This window comes from Camelus dromedarius, chromosome X, assembly GCF_036321535.1.
Source record: "Camelus dromedarius isolate mCamDro1 chromosome X, mCamDro1.pat, whole genome shotgun sequence".
NCBI classification, from domain to species: Eukaryota; Metazoa; Chordata; class Mammalia; order Artiodactyla; family Camelidae; genus Camelus; species Camelus dromedarius.
The window spans coordinates 75,908,535-75,919,735 of NC_087472.1; the positions used below are offsets into that span (position 1 = coordinate 75,908,535).

The 11,201-nt window shown below is 45.0% G+C and overlaps 1 protein-coding gene and 1 long non-coding RNA gene across 3 annotated transcripts; one reads left to right on the forward strand and one right to left on the reverse strand.

The window, feature by feature from the left end:
- Window positions 1-378: 378 nt before the first annotated feature.
- LOC105104372 (diphosphoinositol polyphosphate phosphohydrolase 3-beta) lies at window positions 379-4,695 on the reverse strand. 2 transcript variants are annotated; one of them, XM_064483136.1, is made up of 2 exons: window positions 4,160-4,695; window positions 379-458 (listed from the first exon to the last, which is right to left on the reverse strand). In XM_064483136.1, coding segments are annotated over exons 1-2 (495 nt in total). In that variant the 5' UTR covers window positions 4,654-4,695; the 3' UTR covers window positions 379-457. The 2 variants fall into 2 exon arrangements, with proteins under 2 accessions (XP_064339206.1, XP_064339208.1); XM_064483138.1 differs by lacking the exon at window positions 379-458 and having other exon boundaries at window positions 4,159-4,695.
- Window positions 4,696-5,004: 309 nt separating this feature from the next.
- LOC116151568 (uncharacterized) lies at window positions 5,005-10,933 on the forward strand. The gene is made up of 4 exons (XR_010379502.1): window positions 5,005-5,062; window positions 5,534-5,707; window positions 6,100-6,189; window positions 10,843-10,933. It is a non-coding gene; the product is annotated as an uncharacterized LOC116151568 (long non-coding RNA).
- Window positions 10,934-11,201: the final 268 nt, after the last annotated feature.

The following is an 11,201-nucleotide window of genomic DNA, read 5'->3' on the forward strand; positions in this document are numbered from 1 at the left end:
AAGCCACATATAAGCTAAACAGACAGCATTTACTGTGCTAATACCAGATTAGACAGTAAATGCTTTACCACTTAGTGTCATTACAAAATATTTTTGTAGACAAACCTTCAGTGATGTCTACCATATTTCAAGTGATGTCTTGTATGCTAGATATATAAAAGGACTAAGGAAATAATGTCCTTGCACTCAGTGTCATAGAACCTGGTGGTAAATATACAGACATATAATCATAAAAGCACACAAAAAAAGGCCATAGGTGCCAAATTAGAAGTCTGTACAGATACAGTAGTAGTGCAACAACCTGGAGAATAGTCATTGTAATAAACAGGGTGGAAGTGTCCAAAAGCATAGGATGAGCTGTGTCCTTGGGAGTGTAAAAGAGCTCACCTGTCTTCACAATTCCATTCATCACTGGATTCACATACTTGATTCTTTCAAAGTAAATCTATGCCATTCACCTAAAAAAAAAAATCTCATTAATAGTTTTATTGGTTCATCAATCCTTCTAGTCAACAAATACTTATTGAGGGTCTAGTATGATTCATCAACCACTTTTTACTGGAAAAGCCTTTAGTGAATTATCCAGTGCAGTCCCACTATGAGGCTACATGAGAGCCTGAGGAATAACAGACTGTCCTAGGTAAAGTATCCAGCTAAGAAATCAAGAAAACATCAGTAGTAGGCATTTCTAATCTGTGGACGAATGACAAGTATCTCAAATTTTAGCCACTGTTCTACACTCTGAGGATATGGGCAGAATTCAGGCTGGGTCTTAGCCCTCAAAGAATTCATAGTCTAATAGGCCAACAGTCATTCAGAAAGATGATTACAATATTAGAATGATGCTGAAAATATTTTTGTGTGTGGTGCTTCCACAAAAAGAATCCTGAAAAAGAACTCTGGCCAGCTGTTACTATTGTAAGCTTTAAAGCAGCATTTTTATCTCCCTTTTCTCAGTCAACAACTATTGATGGAGAAATTACTCTTTCTCACAATTGGATTCCACTTAAAGGGAAGTGGGAAGAGCAGCTCCAGCTTCAGACCCCTTTAACCCATCTGTCCCAGAGGGCCCTCTAATGCTGTTACTTTAGAAGCTACCTATTCCTGCACGCACACACACACACACCCCTTATCTGCTGTTTCTAAATAAAAAATGTTGAAATGTTTACAGTTCTCTCAAATTAAACCATAAAACAGAATTCAAAATATTTATAGCCATCCCTTATCCCTTTGAGTTACTTTTTCCAAGAGTGATCTGATTAACAAAACATAGGTTTCTTAGAAAATATAATACATTGATATCCAGAGAAAATACATATTAAATATATCAATATTAACTTAACTCCAACATGTCTTCTTAAAACTTTAAGGTAAGAATAGGCTCTTGTCCAGTTGGGGGAAACCCTAGTCTTTAAAAAACAAATTTCTACCTCATGTCTGAAAGTCTTAATTACCTTTGATCAATACACTGTCTTCTTTTGCAGGGAGGGTATGAGTTGAAAGATTCATATGTACATTTTTAGTGCAATCATCATATAAATAATGTATGGGTGCTATGTAATGATTCTGTAGGAAAAAAATCCTAACCGTGGATCAAACTCTTGGAGGATGGAGGTTAATTAGACATCATTTGGTTTGTTATCTTTGTGTCAACTGCCTTAACTTGATTCTTTCGGATTTCTCTTTTTAAATGAAAGGCTTTTTAGGTTCTTTCATGTAATTTTTTCTTGACTGAACTCTAGAAGCATCAAAAGAACTGCCCATGTGAATTTGAAAGCTTAACATAAAGTGTGATAATTGTAAAATGTTCTTTTGCAATTTAGAAATGAAAGCCTTGGGTGTTTTACACATTGCATAAATTGAAGATATCTGGGCACTGAAGGTAATCCTAACAAGTGATAGAACTCAATACAAATGTTTCTGAGTAAAACATAGTAAATATTTGTAGGCTAATAAGAACTGATTAATATCAACACTGTACTTTTCACATTTCTCAAATAGATAGTTGAACAGTAAAAGCAAGAACGTACATTACTACCTCTAAGAACGCCATGTATATGTTAAACTTCCCAGGTATTTGTAGCAGATTTTAGAGGAGGCAGTTTTAAATATGAAATAGTCTTAAAACAATAATCAAATTTCTTTGCTGTTAGTGTATACTTTGAAAAATTTCAGGTTACTGTTAATATTATTAGTTGACTTGGATTGTTGGAACAGGAAAGGTCAAATTGTGGGATTTAGAAAATTTGTTTCAAAATAAGATATCTTTCTGTACAAAAAACATATTTTTGAAACACATATTTGATAATTCCACATAATTAAGAATATGAAATCATACAACTGGTTTTTAAAAGCTGTTCATTCTCTACTCATTCTTTGAGAACATTAATTTTTGTCAATTACAATACAGGCTTTACTTAGACATATTTATATATGGAAAGATCTTATTTTAAAAAACAGTGGCACCAAAGTTTAAAAAATAAGTTAGCAATAGCTAGTTCTACCAGTGGTTGTCTTCTCTTTAAAAGGTTAATTTGGAGAAGAATAAAGTGTTTAAATTACAGTTATTATCCACTTACATTATTGGTCTGACAATTTTTTTAAGATGTTATGTGTTATAAATAGAAAGCCATCCCCCACCCATATTCTCTTCACAAGGGGTTCCAAGTATCTAAACTTTCAAAATTTCTTAATAGACAGTACATAACAGTCACCCCCAAAATGTTAACTGACTGACAAAAATATTAATCAATTATGATTAAGAGATATGACACATGCTAGGTTGCCCTAAAATTAGAAATGATCTTTCTGCCTACCAATACTCACTTCATAAAGCAGGCTTTACATCTACCTACCTGCTATGGTTAGGGGAATAACGTAGTTCAGAAGAGAGCTATACATTTTCGATAGGATGCCTAATTTCAAGCAAGTATTGAAGCAGATGTCAGAGCTTTCAATTTGCCACCCCCAAAATTTTGTCCTGTGACACAAAATGTTTATCCTAAATCTTCATGAGAGATTGTTCAGGTGTCCTAACAGTTTGAGAAGTCTGTAACAGCTGAATATCAAGAAAGCTTAATCACTCAATTGGGATGTAATTACCATACAGTATTCCATTCCTTTGGCTACCGGTATTCAGAAAGTTTAAGCAGACTATCGCAAACCCAAATATTTCAAACAACTTTCTTTGAAAGACTAGTTTATACTGAGAGAACCATGGCTGTTCTAGGGCACTGAGAAAGGAGCAAAGGGAGCTGCAAGTTAAGCATGCTCAATCACACTCCATGAGTACAGTTTTCATAACATGTACATATCAGGCTGTGTGCCATTAACAATACCTTCCCGAGAGGCTGTTTACTCTATAAAATATTTTGCTAAACGACATTTGGGCTATAAGGGAAATGGCCGTTTCAAGTAAGTAAAAAATTACCAGTTGTAAAAATGTTCTGAAAATCAAATCATCTACATATGAATCAAGAAATTTCTAAAAAGGACAAATGAGATGACATTTCTGAAGATAAAATTATTGTTCACTGGGGAAAGAGTACACGATGTACAAGTTCTTAAATACTTTTTTGAAATTCAAAACTGGTCCTTCAAACTAATTCCCATCTTAGAAGGGCTTGCTAACAAGGGCTAATGCTGTGGATGAGAAAACAACTTAAGACAAACAAAATTAACGAAAATGCCACACAACTAAGGTGATCAGATTCTACAGGCCTTCCCTACAATACGAACCCCAAGACTGGTACCAGAAATGCACCCGCGGGCACGCGCGCACAAACACAGATACGCGTGAAATGTAAAAACAAACCACAACCCTTATACACGTGTACACACACAAACCTACACACACCCACAAGGGCTGACTGAGTGCCTTTAAAAAACAAAACAAACAAACCCATGTGGCTTTGGCTTTCGGAAGTACGTTAGAGAGCAACCAAGAAGCGATTCTGAGAGCATCTGAAAAACGTGCAAGTTGTCTGAAAGCAGTGCCTGGCCACTGAGACAGTTTGCAAGCGTGATTCAGACGTCTGCCAAGGAAACAAAAGAAGCCTCCCTCCTCCCGGGGAGACCGCACACGGAAAGAGAGGTGCTCCGGGCACTCTTTCTCCTAAGGCAGGCGGAAAGCAGAAGTCTGTGCAGGAGCGGTACATACTAGGGATCGCTCTCTGGCAGGGACGGGGCCATGGAGTTTCCATTGGTTGGGGAACCGCCCAGCTTTAGTTTTTCCAGATATTCGGCATGCACGGGCTTGTGGCACTGGAGAACCTTGATCGCATCTTCGATTTTGAACCACTCTCGCTTCCTCCCAATGCTAACCGAATCTTCCCAATCCTCCAGAATCTCAGTGACAGTCAGTACATACACGTACGTTCTGTGCTTGCGATCTTGGTTCTGCTCGAAAATGCCCAGGAGCCGGCCTAACTTCCCCTTGACTCCCGCCTCTTCGTACACCTCTCGGACGGCCGCGCCGCCCGGCTCCTCCTCGGGCTCCATGCCCCCGCCCGGCACGATCCAGCGGTCCGGGTACCGACTGCTACTCACTAACAGCACCTCGTCCTCGCGCTCGCTCCGGAAGCACAGGCACGCCGCCCGCTTCTTGAAGCCCTCCGGGTCGTAGGTGCGCGTCTGGTTCGGCTTGCACTTCATCGTCCAGGCCGCGCGCCGCTGCTCGGTGCCCGCCGCCGCCGCCGCCGCCGCCGCCGCCGCCGCCGCCGCCGCCGCCCGGCCGGCCGAGGTGCTCCGAGGTGTTCGGGAGAGAAAGGGCCGCGGCGAGGGGCGGGGAGAGAGGCGCCTCAGCCCGCGAGCCCCCGGAGCTGGGGGAAGATGAGGCGGGGGCGGGGACGGGGGCGGGGGCGCGCGAAGTACGTCAGTCGGTCCGGCCCCCGCGAGGCCCGAGGGTCCCGGGCGCAGACGCCTGAGTGGAGGAGGCGCCGCCCCCGCCGCCGCCCGGGAGCCCGGAGCCCGCCACTCAGCGCGCAGCCCACCCGAGTCCCCGGTGCGCGTCTGCCTCCCTCCTCTCCTCCCTCCTCAGCCGCCCGGACCGGGGTTGAGCGAGGTGAGGCGCACTCGCGTGCTCGTCCGCGTCCCCAGGCGCGTGCGCGTTCTGGTCGGAGGGCGGGGGGCGGGGGCGGGGGTCTCGCGGCTCCCGCCGCTCGCGGCGCCTCGGGCCCACTGCGCAAGCGCCCCGCCCCTCTCGGGCTGGGAACCTCCATCCCCCAGGGTGAAATCCGCCGCATCGTGACTGGGGCCGAGCTGCTGTCCACGTGCGCCTTGGAGCCAGACGCGGCTGTGGCGCGGCCGGTCGTTTCTCCTCACCCTCCCCACCGGGCTGCAGGAAACACACACGCAGTCGTTTCACACACGGTGAGGCCGGTCCTGTACGGATGCTCATCGTCATCTCCCACGGTGAAGAGTACCTGCTTATTTTAGGAAGGCCCCGGTTGGGTCAAGATGATCCTCCGTGTTCTTGGCGAAATAGTACCTCATGTTTGCTGAGTCACATCATGCGGGTTCATTTCTTCAACAGGTTCTTCACCTTGCCAGGCGTCTTGGCACAGCCCATATCTGAACCCTTTTCTTGAACCCCTGTTGACATCTTACCTAACCTCTGGTCCTCGGATTCCTCACCAGTAAACTCCACGCCTGCTTAGTTCAGACCTTTGCACTTGGGGTCCTATTCACCAACAGCTGGAGAAGCAGCGTAAGTAGTGTTTTATTAAATCCCAGGAATCTCCATCGTCCACACACTCCAGCCTCCTCTCTCTTTCTCACTGAGAAGTGCTGGTTGGGGTTTTGGAAAACATGCCTATGGCAATCCCTTCATATTTTACATTTTGATTTTTAGAAGCCTCCTGGCCTGGGACTCCAGCAAGGCCACATGGTGCTCTCTCACCTGTGTTTGGTTGTCCAGCCCTCTTGGGCAGAAGTGGCCCCCCACAGCCCCAGATGTGACAACCTAAAGCCTTCCCGTTCCTTTGAATTGTTCCTTACTGTTTCCCTGCACTCACAGTAGCCTTGTGGAGAAGACCTCTGATGTCCTCTACCCTTTGGCCTATTGCAACTTAGGCATGTTTCTGTCTCTCTTACCCACAGTCAGTCTGCTGGTACCAGGCATGGGGGATCATGACAACTCACTCTTCCAGTGAAATCATGCATTCATCAAGGGGAAATTGCATCGGAAAGGTACGTGGAAAGTGGTTATGAAACATACAGTCCAGTTTTCACATACGCGTTAGTTCAGCCTCCCAGGGTCTGCTCCACTCCATTTATACTCAAAATAGCTTATAAAAATGAGTCTGTTCCCAGTGACAGGACTACCCTCAATATCTAGAGCATAATATGACAAACATGTATGGGCATAATATAACAAAAATGTATGAAGACAACGATAAAATGGAGCTATAAAGGGAATGACTACAACCAATACCCATACTACTACCCACGACCATATTTAATGACATATAGAAGATGGATGATCAAAGAGCATCTGGAGGAAGGCACACTCTGTGATCAGAAACAAACTAGGAAACTGGATTTTAGCAGGCTGTATTCCTCAATGTGTCCATAACTCACAAATGCACAAATGATATTCAACAACTAGAAACAAAATCTATTATAATCGGGATCTAGGCAAATATACCTATCATCACCCCTATTATGAAATATCCTTTTAGGTCTTCTTTGCAGTGTAATGAGGTTGTAAAGAGCAGAAAGCCTACTGTTTTGGTAAAGAAGACAAAATTGTCATGGTGTCCAGACGGTAGGAATGTATTCTTGATAAACGCCTTAGAAATGTTGTAAGAATAAATTTCTTTAAATGGTAAAAATTAATAAGTAGGTGAAATACCAAGGGCTTTCATATATGCCAGCAATAGTCCTGTAGAAAATGTAATGGAGAACTGATGACCTTCACAGTAGCAGCATCAACATCCACAAAATAAATAAAATACCAAGGGATCCGAAAAAATATGTTTAGGACATTGTAGCAGAAAGTGATAAAACTTATACTCAGCTTTAAAAGGTGATTAGAATACAGGAAGAGGAACTCTGGCAAAGCTGGGAGATTGCGCAGGTAGTCTGGAGGGAGGGATGGATCAACCCAGCTCCAGGGACACCATAAGTCTGCTTCACAATTACCGGGTACCATCTCCTCCTCTCACAGGAGGTGCCCTTTTGTAGTCTGTTGCATCACTTTCCCGTCAGATATGCACATGCCATATGTCTGTGCTGCGGGCGTATTTATTGGAAGAGAAAGGAAAAGCAACATTATGATATGGAAGCAAGCAGAGACAAATTTGTCCTGGCAGTCATAGCACGTTTCCAGATAAAGACATCCAGAATTTGCAGGTTTAGTGCAATGCCTAGGAGAATTTCAAGTTAGTTTTCTCCCCCAAATTTGATAAAATAATTTTAATTTCCACCTGTTGAAACACTAGGGCAAGGTGGTTTTCCCTTTTTCTGAAGAAGCGTAGGAATCTTTTTTTGAGAGACTTAACATTCCACTGTCCGGTTTATCTATAGTTCAGTGTTTCTCTCCTGAGGAACAAAGTTGTTTCATGAGCAGTAGTGACTTACAACAACAGCTGCAGTTTGTACACGACTCCCATGTTGTCCTTGGCCTTGGTGATGGAATGTGCTCTGTCCTTTGGGACACCAGCAAGTGCGAAGCAAGCAGAGAATTGAAAAGTGCTTGCACGGTGAGTGGGGTTTGCCCTCTCTTGCTGCTGTTGAAACAAGATGTCAGCAACGTGAAGAAGCCTGGGCTCGGTGGATGACGGGAGACCCACAGTCTGTGCATCACCTTCACCCCAGGTGACAGAGAACCAGCTGCCAGAAATGTGGGTGAGACCCTCCTAGACCATCCAGCCCCCAGCACAGCCCCTTAGCTGACAGGGCACTGACCGCAGATGCATAAGCAAGGCTTCTGAGAACAGCGGAAGGAACCGTCAGCTGATTTCAGCTGAAATCATTGACCTGCAGAACTGGGGGCAAAACAATTGCTTGTTGTTTGAAGTCACTCAGTTTTGGGTGGTTTGTTAGGCATCAGAAGCTAGCTGACACAGTGACTAACTGCCATCCATGAAAGTCCAACCAAAAACAGAAGTATTTTTCACAGTAGGAATTTAACCTCTTCTTGGAGATGTTGACATTGAACTTTCCGGGGAGTCAGAAGGAAAGGGATGAGGTCAAGACGTGCAATATTTGTCAAGTGCAGTCTAAGTGCCAGGCTCTGAGCTGAGCCGTGTGTCTTGTTTAGCTGATAGCCCATTAAATCTTACAGAGGCCGTTATGACTTCCATTTCACAGAAGAGAAGGCTTAGAGTAGGTTTTGTGTTTGAATGCAAGGCTTCGCATCTCTATAGCCTGGGCTCTCACAAGGTCACCAGGTCCTTCGTGAAAAGCATTATTTTTATCAAGAGCTATGGTTTCTTGTGGTACTTTTTGATGATGTTCAGAGTTGGCTTCTTAGATAAGATGTCCATTTGCTAAGAGTCCCTGAGTTCAAAGAAAGGCATTTTCCTTCTGGACGTCCTTCTCCTGCACAGGATAGCGAAAAGCACTCCTCAGTGCCCATCTCCCTCTCACTAGTGAGGCCCTTCACCTTGACATGTTACTTAACAACTGGCAGTTAAGTGCCTCTGCGAGCATGAAATGGAATTAGTGCTACAGAAAAGAACACATTCTATTTTGTCTTCACTCTAGGTGTTGATTTGATTTATCAATGCTCTGCTTTATTTTTTGCATTTAATATTTATTTGCCAGCAAAATTGAAAAATGAGTATCGAAATCTTCCTTCAACAGATTAAGAAACAGGCTGAGGTGGGTTTATGTAAGTCAGGCAGTAAGCGATGGAGCTGAGTCACGCCTTGTTCTGATTCCACAGGTGATCTTTCATTCACTGTGATGGATTTCCCGTGTGTTGAAGGTGCTGAGATGCACACACAGTACTTGTCATTCCTTGTGAGCAGTCTTGCTCGTCTCTCTCGTTCTCTCCTACCTGGGAGATCCAGGCACCCAGGAGAACACAGCTTCTGGGAAATGTTCTAAAGCTGAGGGGATCCGTTCTGAGAGCAACCAGTCTGGGCTACCTATTTCCAAATTTTTCAGAGTTAGGAAGGAAGAGGCAGATTGGAAGGTGACAGCGTGGTCGTGGGAGGTTGAGTGCCTTTCTTAGTGAGATGGGCATGGAACCTAGAGCTGCGTCTTTTGTGAATAACTTTGAAGTGGAATACAGTTCTAAGAGGGACGAGCTCTCCAGAAGAGCTGTCACCTCAGGTAGAGAATGTTACAGACCTTCTCAGAGCCTTATGGTGTTCAGAGCAGGACACGGCTTTCAGGACAGTGACCACACATACCTGAGAGGATTTCTGGATGTATTAAAGGGAAGCAGAGTTAGGGGGAGTGATGTTAGTAGAAGTTGATGACTGAAAAAAAAATGGTGTTTTATAACCCAAGCGCCCTAGACTTTAAATCTGGCACTCTCATTAGCTGTGCAGCCTTAAATAAGTGAATATCTTTGACCTTGAGAGTTCTCATCTGTAGCATGAGGATAATAAAAGTAATTTCCTCATTAAGTTCAACCCCCCCGAAAAGCCTTTGCTGACCACATGTACTCACCCCCTTTCCACTGGGGCAGTTACCCTCCTCTTTTTTTCCAGGCTCCCCAGACTTTAGTTCTGTCCTGGCTTTAGGGAAAGAGCCCTGGAGTGACCTGTCTGCATGTTTGTAAGACATTTCAAGGCTAAGGGCCAGCCTAATACATACCTGTTCCCCCCGAGTCAGCCCAGTGGCCTGAACTTGGTGTCCAGCAGGGATTCAAAAGACTTTGACTGAATGAGGGATTGTGATGAAAGCTCCGTGGAGCATAGAGGACAGTTATTAATGCAGCTAATAATTGTTTATTAGGAGTATAAGATGAAAGACGAGTGAACGGAGGCAACTCCACGTAGCTTTTCCGTCAGGGAGCCTTCCTCACGTACCTTCGAGGCTCTGTTTTTGCCTCAAGCCCCAAAGTGGCTTCTTAGTGGGGCTACGGCAGGTAGTTCAGTGGAAACTCCTCAAACACCAAGTGATTGGAACAAAAAATACCTCCACATTTTTTATTTGATTAATTGATGAATCACAGGGATGAATTTAGGATTTCTAATTTTGTAATTACGTGAGCAGCAGCCCAGTTGTGCACAGTCCCAGGTGTGAGCTCAAACATCAGTGGAGGCCAAGTCCAAGTGAGTGTTTCCACGCTCTCTAAGAGGCGGCCCTCCTTGATTTCTCCTACTTCTTTGGTCGCTCCCTCCCTCTGGTTCCCTGACTGCTGTGTCCCTCCTTCTCACTGACACCGTCCTCTGTAGAGACCTGTAATTCAGCACCTGGACCCTTCCTAGTGCTGCTCTGTTCTAGCATCAGGGTCAAATGCTGAACCCTCACAAAGGTCTACCAGGCCCTACAGGATCTGGTCCCGTTTCCTCTCTGACTTTCCCCGCACCGTCCCCTTCAGTCATTGCACTCCAGCTCAGTGGGAACTGCCCTTTCTGGGTTGTGTCAGCCAGGCTCCCCGGGGGCCTCTGCGCTGGTCCGTCCCTGTGCCTGGATGCTCTCACCCGACTGGGCTGGCCGACTTTCTCCCTTCGATCGTGGCCTTGCGTGGTTGTCGCCTTCGCAGAGTGGGCTGCCCACTGGGCTACCCCTGGGCTGTGTGTTGCTGAGTGCCCTCCTCTCCCCTATTCCTGAGCCCCTTTGGCCTTGTCCTGCATTGTCCTTTGCTGCTGCCACTCTGGTCACCTCATGTTATTTACTTCTCTGTTACGTTTGTTGCTTTTCTCTGCCCCACTCCCCCAGAGCTCCTACTGGATTCTAAAGTCCTTGATCTTAGGGACCCTTGTCCCCTGCTCACTGGCCCATCTCCAGCAGCCCAGAACTTTGCCGAGCACACACTGCAGTCATCTAGACCGCATCTGTTGTTGTAATGAAGGTATGTGTCTCCCTTGGTACCTGGTGACCCTTGAGGGCAAGGGCTGTGTTTCGTTGGTTTTTGTCAGGCCGCGATCCAGGGTGCTCTCTGATGCAGCAGGAAAGGCACTACTGAGTATTTGTCGAATCAATTAATTTCTTTGTGAAAGTGACATTTTACAGAGAAAACGTTCTGTTTCCAAACTGCCGGTGTTCCACTAGGTGTTGTCAGCGTGAGCACCATATAT